At 39.9% G+C, this 14,463-nt stretch overlaps 1 protein-coding gene across 1 annotated transcript in view; it reads left to right on the top strand.

Annotated features, from left to right (window-relative positions):
* The window catches only part of Rlf (RLF zinc finger), a 68,877-nt gene that overhangs the window by 48,529 nt on the left and 5,885 nt on the right, over positions 1-14,463 (top strand). The window contains exons 6-7 of the mRNA XM_036179114.1: positions 2,249-2,385; positions 10,735-10,876. Coding sequence (XP_036035007.1) covers positions 2,249-2,385; positions 10,735-10,876 — 279 coding nt within the window. The remainder of the gene's footprint in view (positions 1-2,248; positions 2,386-10,734; positions 10,877-14,463) is intronic.

Below are 14,463 nucleotides of genomic sequence, written 5' to 3'. Positions count from 1 at the left end.
AGATACTTATTTCTTCTCTTGATGGAGGCAAGAAAATATAAACAGGATCTAATTTACTCACCAGTCTAACTAACTCTGTTGGGAATTGACACAGTCACTAGTATAAATGATAAACAGCAAATACTTTAAACAGGACTCAGTGGGAATTCAGTTTGGGACTAGGAAAGTAAACAGGAGCATAGAAATTCTAGGTATAGCTTTAGATTAAATATGAATTAAAATAAAAGCAGAACAAGGAGTTGTTAATGTGTATGCGTGTCTATAAAATTTTATTTAATTTTTTTGTGACAGGGTCTTAGCTATGTTACCGTGGCTGGCTTTAAAAGCTGTATAGATCAGGTTGGCCTTGAATTCACAGAGAGCCACCTGATGAGATTAATGGCTTGGCTTTAAAATTACAATCTTAATGTTTACATTATTTTCCATGGGGAAATGAGACGTATAACTCAAGAAATATACTAAGATAGAAAGGCTGTGAAGAATTGAAGACTTACTTTTACTTGTAAAATAGAGTTCTAAATAGTTTTTAACCCAGGGCCTCATGCAATGCTAGGGGATTGAGCTATCTCAGGGCTGTATCCCCAGCCCTAAACAGTTCTGAAGAGTCATTTTCCTAGGGCTTGGTATGAGTCTGGACTTCACTACTAGGTTCACTTCTGTGGGTTAAGTGTTTATTTTGGTTGATATCTCATCGGATTGGAGGGTTCACTCCAGAGTCAAACATAATTTTTAAAATCCACCCAGGTGGCTCATGTAGGTAATCCCAGCATTTGGGAAGTTGAAGGATTAGAATTGCTGTGAATTCCAATTAGCCTGGTCTACAGAACAGACCCTGCATCAAAAATAAATAAGTTTTAAAAAGGATTGTAGAAGCAACTGAATCAGTAAAGTACTTGCCATATAAGAATGAAGACCACTTGATACCCAGAACCCATTTAAAAAATAAACAAAACAAGCATAGTGGCATACTCTTGTGATCTCAGCTTGTTGGCCATGTGAGATTTAGGGGCAAAGTCTGAGCCTGAAGAGTTCTTGGAGCTCGCCTTTAAACCCAGCACTTTATGATGCAGAGGCAGGTGGTTCTCTGTGAATTCAAGGCCAGCCTGGTCTGGTCTACATAGTAACAAGCCAGCTAGAGCTACATAATGAGCCCCTATCTCAGAAAACAAACATGAAAGTGGGGGAGTGGCTTAGGCTGGGGGCAGAGGAAGGAGGGAGAGGGGAGGGGCAGAGGAGAGGAGGGGAGAGAGAAGTTGAAGGCAGGACCAGCGAGCTAGCTCAGCCAGTGGAGGCACATGGATGCAGCCCTGACCATCTGAGTTTGATCCTGGTGGAGGGAACCTACTGCCAGGAGTTGTCCCCTAACTTCCATTTGAGTGTTGAGATATATATATATATTTGGGTAGGTGCATATGCGTGTACACAGAGTAAATAAGTAAAATTTAAAAGGGGGAAAGATGATCTGGCTTCAGAACTCTAGGGAGTAAACGTTTGCAATATTTGGAGAGATTTACTCACATACAGAAAGAAGGAGGGACACTGAATAGGTCACCCACGCCATGAGTGTCTTACCCATTGTGAAGCCTAAATAGTTAGGATAAGGAGTTTGTGAGGAAGAGAGGAGACAGGATGCAGTGGCATGCTTTAGTCAGGAGGATTATGAGTTTGAGGTCTGCCTGGGACAGCATAATGAGACCCTATTGCAAAAGACAGAATGGTGGCCAGTGCTCTTATTACTCCAGTCTTTTGCCCCTTGGAGTGTCCTCAGTGAACATATTATTCCTACTAGAAATTGAGGGAGGGGGATGTAGCTCAGAAGTAGTAGAGTGATGCTTGAGCATACTGAAGGCCCTGGGTTCACTGCCCAGCTCTGGGGGATTTCGGGGAGAAGGTGAAGATAACCAGCTGTTGTGCATAATTTGGCTCATCTATATGGTAGCAGTGATCATGAATACTTTAAGACTGTGTAATGTTTGTGTCCATAGTGTGTCCATATTGATAAAGAACAGAGTGGAGCTTCCTTACAAATGCCTTCTTTCTCGTCTTAGTCATTTGACAAACGAAGCATTCATTCTATACTACTCAGACATCAGTCAGTGAAATAGTTACCATGCTTCTAACTCTTGCCTTGCCAGTTATCAAATTACCGAATATAGGAGATATTACAGAAAAGTTTCCCTTTCACCTAACAAATTTTACAGAAAAAGTCACCATTTTCTTTTTAACTTAGTTATCTCGTTTTTGATAGATTGCAAAGGTGGACTGCAAGGAAGTACTAGACATCATATGTAATCTGGAATCTGAGGGTCAGGATAACACAGCATTTGTTCTTTGTACGACTTACCTTACCCAGCAGCTCCAAACGGCCAGTGTATATTGTTCTTGGTAAGTACACTGAGTTTGTATATACTTTGTTTGTTAATGCATAGCATTAGCATTAGGGGTTTGTGTCAGATTTAAGTCTTAGCATGGAAGTAAAGTCTCAATTATTAATGAAGTTATTGAAATGAAAATGCCTTGGTTTAATGTAGTCAAGGAAAGGTAAGAAGCTCATCTTGCTTGTTCTGTAAATGTCCTTGTGACTGCCATACATGTCTTCTTCCTTGAAGACATTGTATCAATATAGAACAGATAGGTATTAGATTATTTTTCCTTAACTTTTAACATTGTGTCAATATAGAACAAATAGGAATTAGATTATTTTCCCTTAACACTTATTAATGTCTTCTGGTGGTAACTTGCTCTTATTTGGAAACCCATTAGCTTGGAGTCTAGCTAAAATTTGCTAGCCTGGTCTGATCTACATAATTCCAAGCTAGCTAGAGCTACATAATGAGGCCCTATGTCAAAAAACAAACATGAAAGTGGGGGAGGAAGGAAGGAAGGAGAGAGGGAGTGCCGATTTGATTTACAACCTTGGTACCATGTTGCTGACATTTCATTATTTTTATTTAATTCTGTTTATATCTTGTTTGCCTGTGATTGCTTAGCTATTAAAAAATAGAAACAAATGTATCCATAAACCCTTAATTTGAATTGTATTAGATCATTTAGACCAGAGGAATAAACTTGATAGGCAGGAAACCACAAAATTACATGGTTCTTGTCAGTGAACATCTAATTAGTGATAAGAATATGGTATAACCGGGCTGGAAAGATGGCTAAGAGGTTAAGAGCCCTGGCTGCTCTTCCAGAGGTCCTGAGTTCAATTTCCAGCAACCACATGGTGGCTCACAATCACCTGTAATGAGATCTGGTGCCCTCTTTTGCATGTAGGCATATATGCTGGCAGCAGAACATAAATAAATAAATCTTTTTTTTTTTAAGGGAGGGATGTATTTTTAAAAACAAAACAAAACAAAAAACCAAACAAAAAACAAAAACAGGGAGTATGGCATAACCATACATATTTTCTGTGGAGAAATGCTAGTGTTTATAAAATATGGCAATGCAGTTACACACAGTGAAAATTCTAAGTTTTAGCCTGAAGTACATAAATAATGGAGTAGAAAGGTTTACCTTCTTGCATTTTAATTATCCAAATAATTACTTCAATTCTCCACACACATCACATCTCAATAAATAAACAAATATATAAATAAAATGCCACTCAGGAACAGCTAAGAGTGGTGCCAAGGAGGAAGTAGTGTGGATGAATTGGATGGGCATTTCTGAACCTAAGGATGGCTGAACTTGTCTTGTTTCTTAAATAAGGAAACCAAGGAAGAGCCTTCCGATGACTTGGGCCTTGATTGATCTCCCTCGGGAGCTGTTCTGTCTATTTGTAAAGTTGTCTTTGGGCAGGAGGCATGGTGACCAGTGTGTGCGTGGGTGGAGCCACTGACCGGGTCAGGTCTGTGGAGACGAGAAGACAGTCTTGGGTGTGGGTTTTCACTTTATTTATTTATTTATATAATATATATAATGCCATTTATATAGGAGTGGTTGTATACTATAGAGTATCTCACCCTGTCATTCATTATAGTCTAAGACAGTAGAAACAGTGATTAAGAACCGATAGGATTGACTGGTCTCGAGGTGCTGTGGCACAAGCCCAAAGGTTTCACTCCCTCATCTAGTGCTTTTCTTCCAAGAGGAAAAACAAAGAAAAGAACAAATTTTGTTTTTGTTTTAAGCCAGGGTCTCCTATAGCCCAAGCTGACCTTGAATTCTTGGTTCTTCCGCTTCCACTTCCCAAGTGTTAAACCTAGGGCCTCATACATGGGAGACAAGCAGTCTCCTAGCTGAGCTCTATCCCAGCCATTGAACACAGACTAAGATGCAAATTATAGTTTTCTGTCATTAAGTCAGAAACAAGGAGCTAGTGGGATAATGTCTTAATCATTGTAGGCGTTTTGCCAGGGAACAGAATAATAGACTGTATAAATAAAACAAATTGTTAAATAGCAGTGAAGATGTTTTACCATTAAGCCTAGTAAAATCGATTTTTCCCCTCACCAGGAATCTAGAGATTAGAAGTTTTAGCTTCAGCAAATAGATAATTATACTTAGGAACAAACCTAAATTTTTTTTTTTTTGGTATCATTAAATTATTTCATTTTCAATAGTGAAAAAACATCTACTAGTTGCATCTAGACTTTTCTCTTGATAGCCCTGGCTGTTCTGGAACTCATTGTGTAGTCCAGGCTGGCCTCGAACTCAGAGAGCCTACTGCCCCTATCTTCCAAGTGCTAGGATTAAAGGCCTTTGTCATCATGCCTGGTTATAGCTAGACTTTGACTTCAAAAGTTAACAAGATCATATATAGAATATTATAGATTCTGTTGGGGGGTGAGGAGAGGGGTTTCTTTCTGTATGTGTAGCCAGCCACTGGCTGTGTCAGGCCTGTGGAGATGAGAAGGCAATCTTGGGGGTAAGTTTTCTTCTGCCACTTGGTCTGAGACAGGGCCTCTGGGTTGTTTGCTGTTGCATAGGCCAGGCTAGCTGGCCTGGGAATGAGTAGAAATTCTCCTGTCTCTCCTGGCATCTTGGAACAGAAGCACTAGGACTACAGACTCATACTCACTGTGTCTCTCTTACATGAGTTTTGGGAATTCTGACTCAGCTACTCATGTTTGTATGACCAAGATTCTAAGTATTTTCGAAAATAAACCCACACATTTATTGTGGAGGTTTGTTTTTCTTTTCTTTTCTTTTCTTTTTTTTTTCCTCTCCCTTTGGTTATTTGTGATAGGATCTTATTCTGTAGCCCAGGCTAGTCCCAAATATAAGGCACTTCTCTCACCTCTGCCTCCCAAGTGCTAGGACTAATGATTTGAGGCATTACACCCACACCCAGCTTCAGACCTTTTCCCCCGTTTGTGTGTGTGTACACGTTCGTGTGTGCATGTGCTTGGAGGGCTTTCTCTCAGTAAACCCACTTTCGGATTGGGCCAGTTGGCTGGCCAGCAGGCCTCAGGGCCCCTCCTGTCTCCAGCTTCCCAGTAGGGAGCTAGGTGTTCCACACCCACCCTGCATTTTATGGGTACCGGGGACCCAAATTCAGGTCTTCCCTCTTGTACGCAAGCACTTCACACACTGAACCATCTTCCCAACCTCTTCCCACAATGGTTTAGTGTTCTTGACATGTCTTTTACAGTGGGTCCACCACCCCCTTCTTCACTCAGCCACTATTCACGTGAGCCTGTAGCTGGCTCTAGGATTACTGCCATTCTCTGGAAGCAGGAAGGGATCAATAGGGATTTCCTTTTTGTCTATGCAAAAAAGGAAAGAAAATCTTAGTTACTTAACACTTCATTAAAAAAGCTTCTTCAGGCTGGAGAGATGGCTCAGAGGTTAGGAGCACTGCTTGCTCTTCCAAAAGTCCTGAGTTCAATTCCCAGCAACCACATGGTGGCTCACAACCATGTGTAATGAGATCTGGTGCCCTCTTCTGGCCTGCAGGAATATGTGCAGATAGAATACTGTATACATAATAATGAATAAATATTTTAAAAAAAAAAAAAAGGTGAGCACACCACACCTGATTTTTTTTTTAAAAAAGCTTCTTCTAAGCAATTCAAACAGAAATAGAATTTAAGTACAGACAAAAACAAAACTGTTTCCTCCTTTTTGTGGAGTGGAACTAGATAGTGGAGTTAGAAATAATCACCACACAAAACAGGAAATTTAACTAAGAAAAATTTAACTCAGAATTTCTGTTCAAGAAAGATTATTTTGTTATGCTGGGAGCTTTTGTGTATATATAAGATGGAGGGACCTATGGTTCTTGTTTAGAAAAGTATTTTAAGGCTGGAGTCATAGCTCACACCTATCATATCAGAATTTGGGAGTCTGAGGGAAAGGGTGTGCCATGAGATTGAGGCTAGCCTGCTACATAGTAAGGACTCACTTCAAAAGACAAAGTCTTACGTGACATGTTTTGATAAGAGGAATGGCAAGATTAAAAAATACACGAAGAGTTGAAATAACCATAATAAAAAGTCGCACAGCAGCTGGGCAGTGATGTTGCACGCACCTTTAATCCTAGCACTTGGGAGGCAGAGGCAGAGTAAGTTCCAGGACATCCAGGGCTTCGCAGAGAAACCCTGCCTCGAAGTCACACAGCTTTTTCAGCACATACCGTAAATTTATGTCTAGAAAACATCAGTCTTGAATTTTTATCAAGAAAGATAGTATTTGAAATATGAACTATATAACTCTATCTATCACCTTGAATATTTTTTTATTCTGAGGAAGTTGTCTTCAAAGACATTTAAAAATCTTAATAATTTAGAACAAAACCAAAAATGCAGCATTCACCATGTCTTCATTCTTAGAAGCTGTATCACTTAGTTTTTCCATTAATCCAGCTGCATACAATTTGGGGCCGGGGTGTGTCAGAGAATAGGAGGAGGAGTGTGCATGCTGGGGTGCGCAGCGGTGCTAGTAACAGCTGGTAAGTGAGAAGGGACCATTTTGAACACTGCACTACAGTGTGTTGATACTCTCCAGCTTTAGAAACAAAGGCAGACAGTTGAACTTTCTGTTTGCCACATTTTCTGTGTTTGATAGGCTATCCTTTGTCTGCTCCAGCATTTCTGAATTTAAACTTTGTATGCTGAACATTTTGCTTCTGGTGGAGTATTTACGTGGCTATTCTATCCCAACCAGACTGTGACATACCAAAGTCCTGTATGTCATTTATTACACAATTGTGTCCCAGCACACAGAAAAAGACTGACATACTTTATTTTGCTCAGTTTTGTGGGAAAATAAGAGGCCACAGAGACCAGTTGCTGTTGCAGTAGCCATCATTAGGATATTTTTCCTTAATTAGTCATCAAACTGAACACTGTTTAAAATTCTTGTTTAATACCCAAATCTGTCCCAAATTGTGTTTCCTACTGTCCATAAACTAAAATTTCCTTATATTTTAAAGTTTATTTTTATTTTATGTGCATTGGTGTTTTGCCTGCATGTGTATCTATGTGAGGGTGTTGGGTCCCCTAGAACTGGAGTTACAGACAGCTGTGAGTGCCATGTGGGTACTGGGAATTGAACCTGGTCCTCTTAACCACTGAGCTATCCCTCCAACCCCATAAATTCCCTAATTTTTAAAATAAATTTTTATGTAATTTATTAGATAATACGAAGATTACTCATTGGAAATACACACAGGAATCACTTGTGTTTTATGAAGGAACTTACACTGTAGCCTAGGCTAGCTTTAAATTCACTTTGTAACCCAGGCTAGCCTCAGACTTCAGATGACCTTCCTTCAGCCTAAGTGTTCAGGTTACAGCTGTATAATATTTCATTATTTTTAGAACAAGGAGTAGAACTCACTGCCTCACATAGAGTAGGCAAGTGTTATCAACTAGGCTTGATCACCAGCTCGATTCACTTTCAAAATATATATTTATTTATTTTTATGCATATGGATGTTTTATCTGCAAGTACATGTGTGTGCACACCTGTGAATTCAGTGCCCTCAGAGGTCTGAAGGAGGTAGCAGATCCCCTAAAACGGGAATTACAGGCAGTTGTCAGCTGCCATGGGGGTACTGGGAATCACACCCAAGTCTTCTGCAGGAACAACAAATGTTGAGCCATTTCTCCTGCCCCTTTGTATATGTGGGGGCGTGGTGCCGCATTGCTGCTGTTTTGAGACAAGATCTTGCTGTTGTACACCAGGCTGTCCTCCAGCTCGTAGCGATCCACCTACTTTGGCCTTCTGCGTGGTAGGATTAAAGGTGTGCACCACCCACACCAGATCTACTGTTTTGGTTGTTCCTAGTTTTGTTTGTCTTTGAGATAAGATCTCACTATCAGAGCTGTGGCTGGCCCAAAGTCTTGAGAGATCAGCCTGCCTTTGCTTCCCAAGGCACAGCTGATTTTTAAAAAAGATTTATGTGTATATTTATCTACGTGAGTATGCCACATATGTTGGAGTGCCCTCAAAGTCCACAAGAGGGCATCAGATTCTTTGGAGCAAGAGTTACAGGCACTTGGGTACCTCCTAACTTAGGTGCTGGGATCCAAATTTGGGTCCTCTGCAAGATCAGAGAGTATTTTAATTTTCAAACTGGTGAGCAAGCATGCTTGTGTTCATGTGTGCCTGTGTCTGTATTCCTGTAAGCTCAGGTATGTGCACATACATGCAGTGACCAATGGAGGGTATAAGGTCCCCTGAAGCTGGATTTACAAACTGTTAGCTTCTAAACACGGATGCTAGAAACAGAATTCTCTTCCCCAGCAAATCAAGAGTGCTCTTAATTACTGAACCATCTCTCTTGCCCTAAATGAAGTTTCTAAGGTTTTTGTGTTTTGTCTTTATTTGTTTTATTGAGACTGGCTCTTACTGTGCATCCCAGCTGACCTCATTGTCACTATGTAGCCCAGGCTATTGAACTGATAACAGTGCTCCTAACAGCCCCTGAAGTGGCAAGACTACACATGTGCTACCATTACCTGGCTTTAAATAGTAAATTTTAGGTAGTTTACATTGTGTATCCTTCAATCTTCATGATCTGTAACTGGCTTTTGTTCAATAGATTTTGCACACAGAGAGCCTTTAAGATGGGATTTAGGGGTTTTGCCCATACTAAGCAAGTGTTATACCACTGAACTATCTCCCCAGCCTTCACATACATATATTTTTAAAAATTGTTTGTTGAGCTGGAGAGATAGCGCAAAGGTTAAGATCACTGGCTGCTCTTTCAAAGGTCCTGAGTTCAATTCCCAGCAACCACATAGTGGCTCCCAACCATCTGTAATGAGATCTGGTACCCTCTTCTGGCTTGCAGACAGAACACTGTATATACAGTGAATGAATGAATGAAGAAAGAGTAAATGTTTATTTTTGAAACATGGTCCTGGAGCTCTGGTGCCCTCTCCTGACTGGCAGGCATACATGCAAGTAGAACACTACACACCAAATAAATAATAAATAAATAAATAAATAAATAAATAAATAAATAAATAAATAAATAAATAAGCAAGCACAGGAGCAAATAAGTAAATGTTTGTTTATTTTTGGGGCAGTATAAATTGAATGAATGAATGAATGAATGAATGAGCACACAAGCAAATAAGTAAATGTTTGTTTATTTTTGGGGCAGTATCTGTCTACATAGTCCTGGCTGGCCTGGAACTCACTGAGTAGACCATGCTTCTTTGAGTTCACAGAGATCTACCTGCCTCTGCCTCCCAAGTGCTAGGATTACAGGCATATACCACCACTCCTGCCTTCAGGCATTCCTTTTATTTAAGATTTATTTTTATTTTATATGCATGAATATTTCACCTGCATGTAAATACGTGAACCACATGCATGCCTTGTGCCCTCAGATGCCAGGAGAAAGTGGGATTCCCTAGAGTTGGAGTCATGGTTGTAAGCCTCCATATGCATGCTGGGAACTGAACCTGCATTCTCTGCAAGTGCTCTTAATTGATGAACTGTCTCTCCAACTCTCTCCCCTTTATTTCCTAGCATATGTAATTTATCAGAGTCTCATTTAGAGTTTTGTACTAAATTCTGTTTAGTTTTCTGTTAAGTTTCTGTTGAAATGCTTAAACCTGAATAAAGTGGTTTTCTGAGTGAAAGTGAACAGTTGGCTTGGTGTGATACTACAGGCCTTTAGTTCTAGCACTAGGGAGGTAGAGGCAGTAAGACCTCTGAGTTCAAGACCAGCATGGTCTAGGTAATGACACCTGAAACCCTGGTTTCAGATTAAAAATTTAATTCCTTCAAGCTTTTCATTGCCTTCATAATGAATATTTGTAGAATTTCTGTGTTTGAACTATTTCCCAGAATGCCATTTTATTTAAGCTTTAAGCATTAAGCATTAGGCCTAACAGCACCATCACATTTTAGAGCCAGAAATTAAGTGTCTATTAGGATGTTGACAGGCTACATAGATTTCCTTAGTACTTGCCCACTTAGATAGAACAGGGTTTAATTCACTCAGTATAACTAATGACCAATGTAAAAATTAAACCTTTTACAGGAAGCAGGGATCTAAGTAAAGGGGGGAAAGTTAGTGTCATAATAAAGGAAAGAGTTGTGTTTTGTCTTTGGACAGACAAGTAAGGAATCAGAACTTTGAGGACGGATTCTTCACGGTGTTACCTTATTGGGGGGAAGTAGTGGGAGACGTAGACAGCTAGCTTTTCATTTAGTTTCTGTGTCTGTATTGTCAGCCTAATTTCATTGGCTCAAAAAAAAAGGGGCCTCAAGAGTTGGGCAGCAAACACCAGTTTCCATATTTCATACAACCATCTTCTTTCCCAGGGAGCTGACTCTCTTCTGGAGTAAACTGCAGAGAAGAACCGACCCGTCTCTGGAGACATTTTTGGAGCGCTGCCGGCAGTTCGGTGTCATAGCTAAAACACAGCAGCATTTGTTTTGCCTGATTAGAGTCATACAGACTGAAGTGAGTAGTTTCTGCTGTCCTTGCTGGTTGTGGCAGCTTCTTAGGGAATTCTTTGTTGGATAAAGAGAATCTAAAATGGTGGAGTTGACCCTGCCTCTGATTTGCAGACTGACTCTAAGGAGCCACAGGTTTGGTTTGGTTTTTTGAGACAAGGTGTCAAGTAATGCAGGATGCCATTAAATGCTTGGTCCTCTGCCTCCCCTCAAGTTTTGGTTTCATTATGTATACTACCATGCCTGATTTGGAGACCAACCTTGAACCAATGCCCTGCGTGTCTCATTGTGGTCCTGAGTGCTGGGATGAGAAACTGGGATCATGGAAGCTGCCATGTGGTGCTGGAAAATAAGCCTAGGTCCTCTGGAACAATGAGCAGTGTGTGCTCTTAACCACTGAGTCATCTCTCCAGCTCCTGGCCTGAACTTCTTAACCTAGATTTATGTCTCTTAAAAAAAAGGGGGAGGGGGCGGCGGCGGTGGTGGTTGGGATTTAGCTCAGTGGCCTGGGTTCGATCCTCAGCTCAAAAAAAAAATTTTTTTTTTTCTCTGTGTGTACGTGTACATGAGAGAGTAGAGGAATTGGTTCTCTCAACCTCAGGTTACCAGTTTTAACAGCACATACTCTTGTCTACTGGCCATCTTACTGTAGGTCCTGTCTAGACCTGGATTTAAAGAGCCAATCTGGATAGTATACTTACTTAAGGTCAACTGATTTGAAACTTTATTATCTGCAAAGTCCCTTTTGTTATCACATGAACACGATAACATACTTACATACTCAGTCACCCTCGAGAGGGAGAGATGATGTAAAGTTGAATGCCAACCAAGAGGGATTATTTTATTTCATTTTTTTATGGGCTTAAAAAATATTTAGTGTATGATTATGGGTGTTTTGCTCTATTATGTGTACCATGTGTATGTCTGGTGCCTGCAAAGGCCCAGGCTGGGTGTTGGATCCCTGGAACTGGCATTTACAGATGGTTATAAGCCACTGTGTGGATGCTGGAAATCAAATGCAGGTCTTCTGGAAGAGCAGCCAGTGCTCTTAACCATTGAGTCATCTCTCCAGCCCTATTTAGGTTTTTCTTTTGTTTATTTGTTTGTTTTTAAACAAGATCTTGCTATGTAGCCCAGGCTATCCTCAAACTCAAAGCAGTCTTGCTGTTTGGGCTTTCATAATACAGACACTATATGCATGAGCCACCAATGACAGCTACTAGGGGTTATTTTTTAATTCTGTGCAGAATAACAAGGAAGCTGCTAGATAGTAGAGAAAGTAGTTTTTGGGTAGGGAATTTCAGTGCACCTGTAGCACCAGAACTCTGGGTATGGGTGTGGGCTATCCTTGCCTCATCTTCACATGATGTTCATTGGAAGGAGAAAAGAGAAATGAAGGGAAGGAGGAACTAGGTATGGGCTCTCTTTATGAGATTCTTAACTCAAGTCCATTAATGGGGGCTACACAGAAATCTTTCTTTTTCATATAGAAATGTAATCTAGGTTGCTTTATAGACTATGCATATAGAAAGCACACATATCTTCCATACTAGTTTTAAGCCTTAGGCTATATGACCTAACTATTCCAATCCTGACATGATATTTTATAGAGCAGGAAGGAAAAGGTAGAAGGGCAGATTATACCGTGACACACCATCCTAACCAAGATATTTTGCACATGCATGTGCACCATCCAGCTGCAGGAGAGGCTAGGATATATTTCATTGTTACTGGTGACTTTGTAACTACTTAAAAAATCAAGTGGTGCATAACCGTTTACAATCCCAGTACTTGCAAAGCAAAATAGAAGAATCACAAGTTCAAGTCCAAAGTGAGCTATACTATAGCAAATTCTGCTCAACTGACTAAGGACTGGGATTATAGCTTTGTGGTGGACTGGCCTAGAATTTGCAAGGCTCTGTCATTATAGTGCTTGTATTAATGACATGGCCCAAGGTTGTCCTCTGACTAGCACATGATTGCTGTGGCAAGCATGCTCTCTTCCCCAGCTCAAAACAAAACAAAGAGTGAGAAGAGATTGTAAAGTGTGAAACTGTTAATACCCTAGACTCTGGAGATAGATTGCTTGAAGTTTGAACAGTTGAATCTCCTGAGCCTTTTTTAAATTGTTTTTTAATAAATTCAGGAAATTTTATCCAGAATAACTAGGCTATGTTAAAACTCTGCAAATTCATACAATTATTTCCTTTTATTTACAGGGGTTTTTTTTTCAGATTTTAAAATTTTTATGTGTATGAGTATTTTGCTTTCATGTCGATGTACTGTTGCCATGCCTGGTACCCATGGAGATTAGATGGGGTTGTCAGATCCCTTAGAATGGTGTTACAGATGGTTATGAGATGTTGTGTGGGTGCTGGGAACCAAACCCAGGTCCACTGCTCTCAACCACTGAGTCATTTCTCCAGTCCTATGTTCTATAATTATGAATGATGCCCAACACAGAAAAATTACCTATCATATTGTTTCTCAAACTCTTGAATGCTCACTATATATTGTGGCAGTCATCTTATGTTCTCTTATTTCATTGATATAATAACCATAAGGAAAATGGAATACTGCCTAGTACTATTACCATTTTACCAATAAAGAAGCTGAGGCTTGGAGTTGACGCTAGTCTTTGCTGTCAGCCACTGCATATTAAACCCCCTGCCACACGTCCCTCTCCTCACTCACTCTGTGTCTTCCATTTCAGTCTGATAAAGACAAATATACAGTAATTTTTTATTTTTGTGACCATATCTTTTTTGTGAGTTTGAACTACTTTCTGAGGAGTTGTTACTCTATCTCCTACTCCATAGAAGACTGAGATTTGATTACATCTTTGACTGAAATGTACAAAAAAATTCTTCTTTTTTTTTTTTTTTTCCTGAGCTGAGGACCAAACCCAGGGCCTTGCGCTTGCTACCACTGAGCTAAATCCCCAACCCCCAAAAATTCTTTAAGGAGAAATTGGAGAAGGATTTAGTATTAGGGCTCTGAAAAACCAGGTGTTTTTCATACAAAGAGTTCCTTAAATTCAACTTTATAATTACTTGTATACCGTGTTTCCTCCTTACCTATTACTTACGCCCTCTGTTTTTGTTTGATCAGTTATTTCAGTGCTAGAGTTACAGGTATCTGCTAAATACCTAGGTCTAAACTGTCCATTTTGGCCAGCATAACACCATTCTTTTTTTTTTTTTTTTAATCTTTCGTTGAGCTCATTTACCCCAAAATCCTTTGAACTCATGTGCATTTATTGTTTTTATATTTGGCTCGTGGGGAATTTCATCAAAGGGTAAGGACTGCTTCAGTATACAGTACCATCAGCAGCAGTGCCTGGTGGTAAGCCAGTATACCATGCTGTGTAACTGTAAATATACTTTGTTGCATAATTACAGCATCTAATTCAGTCCTTTGCATATTATGACAAAAAGGATATAAATGTGACTTTAACCCCAGCACTTGGGAGGCAGAAGCAGGCAGATCTCTGAGTTTGAGGCCAGCCTACAGAGTTCCAGGACAGCAACATCAACACAGAGAAACCCTGTCTCAAAAAATAAAAAAAATAAAAAAATCAAGAATTAAAATCTT

This window comes from Onychomys torridus, chromosome 2 (genome assembly GCF_903995425.1).
Source record: "Onychomys torridus chromosome 2, mOncTor1.1, whole genome shotgun sequence".
NCBI lineage: Eukaryota > Metazoa > Chordata > Mammalia > Rodentia > Cricetidae > Onychomys > Onychomys torridus.
This window is presented reverse-complemented; position numbering and strand designations above follow the sequence as displayed.